Source organism: Stigmatopora nigra, chromosome 3 (genome assembly GCF_051989575.1).
Source record: "Stigmatopora nigra isolate UIUO_SnigA chromosome 3, RoL_Snig_1.1, whole genome shotgun sequence".
Classification (NCBI taxonomy): domain Eukaryota; kingdom Metazoa; phylum Chordata; class Actinopteri; order Syngnathiformes; family Syngnathidae; genus Stigmatopora; species Stigmatopora nigra.
Genome location: NC_135510.1, coordinates 10390964 through 10400484, shown reverse-complemented (window position 1 = coordinate 10400484; position 9521 = coordinate 10390964). Strand labels below are relative to the sequence as shown.

At 37.6% G+C, this 9521-nt stretch overlaps 1 protein-coding gene across 4 annotated transcripts; it reads right to left on the bottom strand.

Moving 5' to 3' along the window:
* Positions 1–238: 238 nt before the first annotated feature.
* wt1b (WT1 transcription factor b) lies at positions 239–9115 on the bottom strand. 4 transcript variants are annotated; one of them, XM_077713863.1, is made up of 9 exons: positions 8490–9115; positions 6715–6837; positions 5292–5400; positions 3237–3317; positions 2807–2912; positions 2435–2579; positions 2024–2113; positions 1251–1343; positions 239–1115 (listed from the first exon to the last, which is right to left on the bottom strand). In XM_077713863.1, exons 1-9 carry the CDS (start codon positions 8887–8889, stop codon positions 994–996), a joined length of 1269 nt encoding a protein of 422 aa, XP_077569989.1. In that variant the 5' UTR covers positions 8890–9115; the 3' UTR covers positions 239–993. The 4 variants fall into 4 exon arrangements, with proteins under 4 accessions (XP_077569989.1, XP_077569990.1, XP_077569991.1 ...); XM_077713864.1 differs by having other exon boundaries at positions 1260–1343; XM_077713865.1 differs by lacking the exon at positions 3237–3317.
* Positions 9116–9521: the final 406 nt, after the last annotated feature.

Sequence of the window (9521 nt, the reverse complement as noted above, 5' to 3'; positions counted from 1 at the left end):
GTCAGGGGTCATTCTGTGAAGCTATGCCTCATTGGTATGTATGTAGCTTTTTATAAATGAGATTTATTGAGCTCCAGATGTTTCCAGTTATGAAGATGTGCAGCAGAGATTTAGGAGGGTGAGACCTGCACCCTGTCAGGGCGTCGCTGGAGTGCTGTTTTACTATCGGTCACTCGTCAAAACACCTCCATCATAGGTTGCCTCTTAACCTGATAGTGCACAAACACACACTGAAGAATGATGTAGATCAGCATTTATATATATAAAGAAAAATAACAAAAATACATCATACAAAAAGGCATGTCTATAAAAGCCTATACATCACATATGTACAAAGTCATTAGGTGTGCATTGTGTGTGTATTTACATTCTCCAAAGGAATATATTTCCTAAATCCAGTTTATGTGATCCATTAGATTTTTATGAGAAAACTAAACAGTGCAAATGTTCTGTGATATTAAAAATAGAGCATCAACAACTTCCTTGTGCAATCTCTCTCTCTCTCTCACTCTTCTCTCTCTCTCTTCCTCTCTCTCTCTCTCTCTCTCTCTCTCTCTCTCTCTCTCTCTCTCTCTCTCTCTCTCTCTCTCTCTCTCTCTCTCTCTCTCTCTCTCTCTCTCTCTCTCTCTCTCTCTCTCTCTCTCTCTCTCTCTCTCTCTCTCTCCCTCTCCCTCTCCCTCTCTCTCTCTCTCTCTCTCTCTCTCTCTCTCTGTCTCTCTCTTTCTCTCTCTCTCTCTCTCTCTCTCTATTTTTTATTTTCTATTATGGGCTTAGTTAAAAGGTGGTAATAACCTCAGTGGAAATGACCCAATAAGTGTTTTGGCTATGGTGCGTCTTATGGACCATGTGGATACCACGTGGTCGAGGTGGGTTGACATCAGCTGTGACCTCCACTTATACCCATTTGGCAAGGCACCACAACCTCTGACCTGGCACACTCTCGCTCTCTTTCTTTCTCTACTGGCTGGCACGCTAGCTGGCCACCTTTCTGGCTCAGATGGCAGGCTGCAGCTTGGTCAGGTTCCTCTGGTGCATGCTGTGGTGGCGCACCAGCTCGTCGGAGCGGGCAAACTTCTTCTGGCAGTTGGACCAGCGGCACATGAAGGGCTTCTCGCCTGAGTGAGAAACAGAAAAAAAGGCCCGTTACATGAAAGAGCGTGTTCAAATATTCAGTGCGTTGATCAATCGACCATCTCCGGGCTCGTTCCAGGAGAGGAATGCAGCGGAAGAAGATAAAAAGGTATACGCACTTGTTTTACCTGTATGAGTCCGAGTGTGAGTCTTAAGGTGGTCTGACCGTGAAAACTTTCGCTGACATGTCTCGCATTCAAAGGGCTTCACTCCTAAAAAGACAGTTTTGTTTCGTTTAAAAAAAAATTTAAAAAAGAAAAAGAGAATTTTATCTGATGACAATGAGAAGTCACATTCACAAATGAAAAATCTTCATCAGTTTAAATAATTGACTTATTTTCTCACACATGACTTGTTTTTCAAAATTAAATATAAAATAATATTCATGCTATAGATTAAAAAATTGTAGAAAATGTGCAAAAGTACACTCAAAATGCATCCCACTGGTGATTCTTAATGATCCCATTTACTTTGCTTTGCACTTTGTGCTTTTGCTTTGTTGTTCTGCGGCCTCCTTAGTTATTAAGAAAATAATAAACAATACTTCAGTGAAACTATTTTTTTTTTCGACTTGCAGCATAAGTTAGGAAAATGATGAATTACAATATTCAAGTGTTGTAATAAATGAGTCAAAATAGTAAAAAGAAAATGCCTTTTTTTGTGTTTTAGAGATGTAAACAATTTAGGAAAATCAATGTCCTAATAATACATGGGACCTTATGTTGGATTGAAAACATTTGAAGTGCCTGCAATGAACAAATAAACGTGCTTTAAATAGCAATAACCTTAATTGGAGAAGGATAATTGGGCTGTACAATTATAATGGCAAAGCACATAAGTGAGTGGGCTATGTTGCATTATAAGAAGTGTGACGGCATAATACAAATGGTACCTGTATGTCTGCGCTGGTGTCTCTTCAGCTGATCGGAGCGTGAGAATCTGCGACCACATTCAGTGACATCACACTGGTACGGCTTTTCTCCTGTGACATAATACACTTCACTGATATACGAATGTAATTTCCTTTTTTTAACTAGCTAGTTCCAATTTACCATCTGATTGTGTTTTTTTTTATCAGTGTGCATAATTATATCCTTGCATTTCCAGTTGTTTACTTTCACTTCACCTCTTTAAATATTGTTTTGAAATGATTTTTCTCTGTGTCCATTTTTTTCCAATTAAAAAGCTGGCATTTGCTTAAAACTGTATATTCTTTCTTTTTAATATCAACTCTATATAACTTTATACATATGTATTTCTATTCAATAAGACAACTCTGGAATACACATAAGCAAAAACTCACCTGTGTGTTTTCGCCCGTGCATCTGCAGATGTGAAAGTTTGAAATACTTCTTGCTGCAGCCAGGATGCGCGCACACAAAAGGGCGTTTGGCACCGGGCTCGGGTGACTTTACTGGGGGAGCAAGACTGGGAACCCGTCTTACATCCTTTGGAAGGAAAATAAAAATTAAGAAAAAACACTCACAATGTAATCAATTGGTGAGTTTGCATCATTTGTAAACAACATTTTGAATTCATTTGGTGAGTTTACATCATTTGTAAACAAAATTTTGTATTCATTTGGTGACTTTGCATCATTTGTAAACAAAATTTTGTATTCATTTGGTGAGTTTGCATCATTTGTGAATTTTTTTTTTCCTTTTCCTTGACTGACCTGAAGCCCCCTAAAGACGCCATGCGTATGGATGCGGTACTGGGCGCTCACCAGCATGGGTGGGGGCGGTGCTATGGGTTCATTGTCGTAGCTGGTTGTATGATTGCTGCAAGACAAAATGAAAGAATAAAAAGTATTACATCCCCTTTTGAGAGACTCAATAAAAAGTGAGTATGATTGTCTCTGAAAATTTGGTTCAAGGTTTGAGAAGTTGTGAGATGGTGCAGGTGTACCAATAAATCCTACATAATAAACATGCTAACGAATATATGACCTATAAACATGTCCTTGACCATGTGTGTGGAGTGAAACATTCAAACATTATTCTTATCACTACTTTCTGGAGGCTTTAAGAAGCCACCTGGCTGGCTTCCACTCCTTTTTTTTACCCTCATTAAGATTTTGGAGAAAAAAACGCAGCCAGATTTACCTCTTCATTGAAGATGCCAGTGTGTTCATCTGATTCCATGTAACACATTCCAGCTGAGATGCCATTTGGTACAGGTTATCACTGAGGACGAGCAACACAGCAACGGTTTATCGCTCGACTTGTGACATTAAATCCTAGACTACTAATTTCTCAGGTTTCAAGCTAAATATATTTTTATTTTCAACTATTCCCACTCACATTTGCATCAATGGTCAGCTTTAAGTATTAAGTTGATCAAACATTAAAGCTTTTTAAAATAATAAAGAGAGAATTTCATCTTGTTTTTAAATTATCACTATGTTTTTATGAAGTACCCTCTTTTTATTTAAGAAAAAAAACATCAAAACATTGGTTGTTTTTGTCAAGAAAACGGACTCATGGCACTTTCATTGATTTTAATAGGTTGAGGCGATAAGTATTGGGTGTATTTTTTTTTTTTAGCAAATCAAATGTGCAGCTCCAATTTTTTTTTGGTACTATACACAAGGCCACCATAAAATTTAACAGCCCTTTTGAGAGTAATAAAGTATTCTGTATCTGAATCCAAAGCAAAAGACCTCAGGTCATGGCGCATTGTATGTTTTCTTTGGCACACAGTCGAAACTCTGAACAAAACAGTCCAAAACCTGGGATGCCATCTTTGGACTTAATCTTGCCATTGCTCAATTTAGCACCCATCAAGAAGGTGTGGGACATTTTTTATTTTTGCTTAGCTAGTTTTACAATGCAACAAGTTAACTCAGGGGTCTCCAAACTGGTCCTCATGGGCCAATCAATGAGTGTCCTGGATTTTGATTTTAACTGATCTAGCACAAACAGTTTCGCCAATGACTGCTATTAACTGACTACAGTTGGAAGGCGCCATTTTGGCGAAAATGCATCATCTTGTCTAATTGGAATGTAAACCAGCACCCACGGTGGTCCTTTGTGGAATACTTTGGAGACCCCTGATCTTAGAGAAGAAGAAAATACAAATAAAACAGAGTTTCAATATTTCAGCATGAGCTTTAAAGTCAAGGTCTAGTGTCAATTTACTAATAGCCGTGGGTAAACAATTATCTATTTGAAAAATCTCTGTTATTGGACAGTGATGATAAGCGTGTTTCATCTTTATTTGTTTTTTGCTTCTTCTTTTTTTTTAAATCGGGTCAGACCTTAAATAGGAGCAAGCTGGCAATATTTATGATACTGAGGGTTCTTCATGTCCCTCCTCTCCCTTTGTGAAGATAATGAAGGGGGGATTCCAAATGGTTTGCTTATTAACACATCCTGTCCGCCCACTGCGCTCCTCATTAAAAAAAAAATGGGATTGGAGCCATTCTTTACCTTGGCATATCAAACTAGTACACACATGCACACTTGGAGATGAGATTGTTTGTCTGCGGGGGAGAGGGGTTGCGACTCGGTGCCTTGTACGCCACGAACCACCGCATGACATCACTCTGTCCTCGGTATCATTAAAAGCGGGAACGCTCTAAGAGGGGGAGAGTTTTGGCTTCCATTCCTTGAGAAGTCCTTGAGGGAAGTAGAATAATCTGCCTGAACTGTGGTCAACTGTGGAAAGGCTTCGTGCCATCTCACATACATACAGTATACACTTTGTCTATGTACGTGTGTGTGTGTGTGTGTTCTTCTTCACAAGCATGGATTCTTGACTGCTCATACCATAAGCTGTAACGAGAAACAGCAAAGCCTTTCCTCTTCTCTTATCATCTACTCTTCCAGTATTTGGGTTGCACACGCTCCTAAGTTTTTTTTTTCCTCAAAACATCCAAGAGTCGGTATTTAAAGAATTCCAACCCAAATCACCCTAAGAAATGTTTTCCATCAAGATGAGAACAGGTTGGGAACCAAATCTTGTATTTATAAAGCACATTCTTTGCCTTAACTTAATGTCATGTTGGCTTTTTCCCTAACATTTTTACACAATGGTACAATATACATTAACGTCGGATCACTAAATTTTGGTCATTCGAGTAGTCAGCACTTGACTGACCTTCACAGAATCATCTGGAAGGTTTTGATGGAGGAAATTCAAGGTGGAAAAGAAATTACCTGTTGTAGTTCCTTAAGAGTAGTGCTTGGTTGCTTGCGCAAGACTCTGCAGGATTATGGCACCCAAACATAGGAGGGTTAGGAGGAGGATGAGGGTATTGCTGCTCAACTGCAAAGAAGCAAAACCATATACAAAAACATAAATTATAGTATAGAGCAGCATTAACTACAATCCTAAATAATGTGTTTTGTAATCATCAATCAATCATTTATACTGTAACAAAATGCAGTTTTAAAAGACTACATTACACTTAAGTATACTTTGCACGAAAATATGTGAACTTTTATGTTGTTTATTTGATTTCCCAGAAATAGTGCTTTCAACCATTTTCAATGATACGGTGTTTTAGAATCCATTCATTTTCAGGCAGTAGATGGGGCATATCCTGAATTGGTTGACAGCCAATCCTGGTATACTTATTCAGTTAAAATAAAATACTGAAGTTTCTCATTGATTGTATATCCTAATCATTATATTACAAAATAAGTGATCTGACCTCTGAATTTAGCGAAATACTAACAAGCACCCTTGCACCCATAATGATAATTATAAAAAGAATAATAATAATAATTATAATAATAATCATAAAAATGATGATGATAATAATAATAATACGCCACAGAGCTGATATAATAGTAGCAAGTGGAAGAGTCATAACCAGCAGATATTTAAACACCATTTTGAATTTACACATTCGTGCACAATTTAAATAGTCTCCCTCTATTTCTATTGGTCTTTTGCAAAAAGAATAATAATGCTGCAGCTTACTGAGCTTAATGGTGAAGGGCTTGATGTACAGTATATCTGTATGTCCGTGTTCTTTTATAAAATTCTCCGGTTATACACATACAAGCATGGATGTCTAATGAATCATGATACACATTTTTTTCCATTCTCTCCAAACATGCAATTAAATTTCGTTACTATGGCAGTGTATCCTATGCAATATATAGAGAGTTATTTTCTTTTATCGAAAACATTACAAATATCTTTTGGCTAGAGGATTAACAAAAGTTATATTCACTTAAAAAGAAAAATCTTATTCAATATGACTGCTAAGTTTTCTGAATTCTGAGGAAGGTCACAGAATTACTGTAACATTGTATGTCAAGGAAACAATGTATTTGATTGTTATGATCACAAACAAATGCATTTGTTTACCTTCAAAATAACGATATATATATCTATAATTTTTCTGCCTCACACAATAGATGCCGTGTGAATTTAGTGTAAGAGGCAAGGCAGTTTGAATACTTTAGCTATTTTATGGGATCTTCGTGTGAAAAAAACTTTGGCTTTAATGACTGATTTAGAGACACAAAGAAAGAATGATGGGCTATGTCTGTGACCTCGCTGTGAACGCATTCGTGTTCCAGTAACTGACTGAGTTTAGTGTGAATGTGCCAGGAAGTAGATTATTACCAATGTTGTTTGGTGGCGACAGCGTGTCCTCGTGCTTGAAGGATAGGCTGGAGAGTTGAGGGGTGTGGTGAGACGGCGTGTGAGCGTAACTGGAGTTCCCGTCTAAACCCATCGTGCCATAACCTAAAGAAATAAAAAGTTAGGGACATCTCAAAGACAACTTCTGATGGAAAAAAATACCCGAAAAAAACAGCAACAGTTTTTTGTTCTCTTCTTCCTCTCTCCTCTCAAAGTGTACCTTGTAGTATTCAACGGGAATTGCTTCAAGAAAAATAAGGTTACGGGAAAGAAACTGTTTGGATGCTACTGTCATTACGTTTTTAAAAATGTAAATGTAATGCAATTCTCCAAAGAAGATACAAGGTCAAGCAGAAGTGAAGTATTTTCTAAAGTAATTCCCTGCAGGGCCATTGAGAGGTTACTACAGAAAAAAATGACTCAGAATTTCTTGCATAAATCCCAGCAGCTTGTAGAGCAGTTTATCACTTCATCAAAAAGTACTTTAGTCGCAGGCAAACATGAGTGCGTGCACAGTGTCTGTGGAAGTCACATCAGCGCACACGTCCACAGTTTAACCTCTGACCTCCGAATAACGATTCCCAGCAGACTTGACGGAACTTTGTTTGCAAGAAAGAGATTCATATTTATGTTGTCTCGAATTTAAATTACAAATCCAGGTTTCAGAACATGAAAATTAATGATGTATATATATATATATATATATATATATATATATATATATATATATATATATATATATATATATATATATATATATATATATATATATATATATATATATATATATATATATATATATATATATATATATATATATATATATATATATATATATATATATATATATATATATATATATATATATATATATAAGGTTGAATTCTACACAGACAGTATTTTACACTAGATATTTTTTTAATTAAAAACAATTTGTACTTGTTTTCAATAATACATGTAAATTATTTTATTGGATAATGGCCGTGATTTTTTTTGATTGCATTTATATTTGGTTAGTTGTCTTATGAAGGGCAACCTTTTAATGAGTAGATGGTATTTTAGGACAAAACAAGTACAATGTATTTAGTAGTGTGCACTTAAGAGATTATACATTTATTTGCCCGAATGTGTAGTAAATTAGCTTAATAACAATCAAAACATTAACTCGTAACATTAAGACTGAGACATATGGTGAAGCTTTAAATTTCATTATACTTGAATAATGACAAGAAAAAGCATTCAATTAAATTTAGTTATATATGCACAGTTGTACACTACAATACAACCATTACATAATTGAATGTTAATTATAGTCAAATATGTATTAGTCAGATGTATTAGTCAATTTTAAATTAGATCAGGATATTTGAAATGTACATTTACATTTATATTTTGGTTTGTTGATTTTTTAATAGCCTATGCCCATGAGTACATAATACATGTACTTTTGGTGAATTACAATTTTGATGCTTTAACTCAAAATGTTTGGGAAACAATTTAAAAAATGTCTGGTATTAAAGCACTTCACGGTGCAGCAGGAGTATGTTGGCTGTCTATCTGTCAGAGTACTTCCAGAAAAGTGTCAAGTTGGTTCCTGACACGGGGCATGTTGTCCCAGTGGAGCACATAACATTCTGCCTAGTCACAACAACGCTGACAACTCCAACAAACATTTAGCAGAGAACATCACATTTTCGTGAAGATACCTATCCTTGAAATTACTGCGATCTGCAAAAAGTTGGAATGACAATGTTTACCTTGGTTCCTGGGTGTAGGAGGACTCTCCATGCAGCCAGGGATGTATGTTCCACTGGAGAAACCTCTGGGCTGGCCCGCTGGCGGCTCACCGAAAGCCCCGACCCTGCAAGGGCCCGAGCCTGTGAACTGGCCCGAGAAGTGCAACGTGAAGGCCCCGAGTCCACAGTGGGGATCATCGATTGGGTCGGCGCCCGCCCAGCTGGGCTCCTGCTTGATGAGGGAGTGGTGGGAAGGCAGGGAGTTGTAGGGAGATCCAGGATGGAGATCCAAAAGTGGCGGCCACTGTCCGCAGCCCCCTCCAGCCCCACTCAGGGAGGACACCTGAGGGCTCGGAGACAGGAGACTCAGATCTAGGAGGTCCGAGCCCATTGGCATGGCACCGTACGCTTCGGTCAGCATTGGGTTCCAGAGTTGAAAATCCAGGAAGGAGGAAGGAAAAACAGTGATGGAGATGACAAATTCAAACACTTTCACTCGAAGAAGTCACAAACTAACAAGCCATCATTTGCGTCTGAGGTCAGGAATCATAAGAAAAATGTGATGACGACAAAAATGGAGGTGTGCCTGCCCCCCTCTGAATGTGCAATGAGTGGGAGTGTGCGCAAGGGTATCACTGCTTCGTTCCTGTGCCTCTACAACGTCTGGCCCGCCTTTAGCCCCCCGAAGACTCAAATACTGGCGATAGTCACGGACCAGGGGGCGGAGCAAGCACGGTTTTTGCCTTCTCTTGACCCTGGCTGACTTCTCAGCAGTCTCTGACTAACCACACACATGTATTACTTTGTCAAGTTCAAGAGTGGCTGAATTTGTGTTCATGAGGAAACTTTTTATGCAGCCTTGTATTAAAAATAAGGAAAATCTTTTCATTTGAGCGTATTACATGATAGTTTGATGATTTATTCCTTTGAAACTTGTTCTTTCTTAGAATTGTCTTTTGGGGGCAGATTATGATGTAAATTCATGAAATAATAATAATCCTCACAGTTAAAATGTTTTCCAACACCTGACCAAAAGTGAGTAACGTTTCTGAT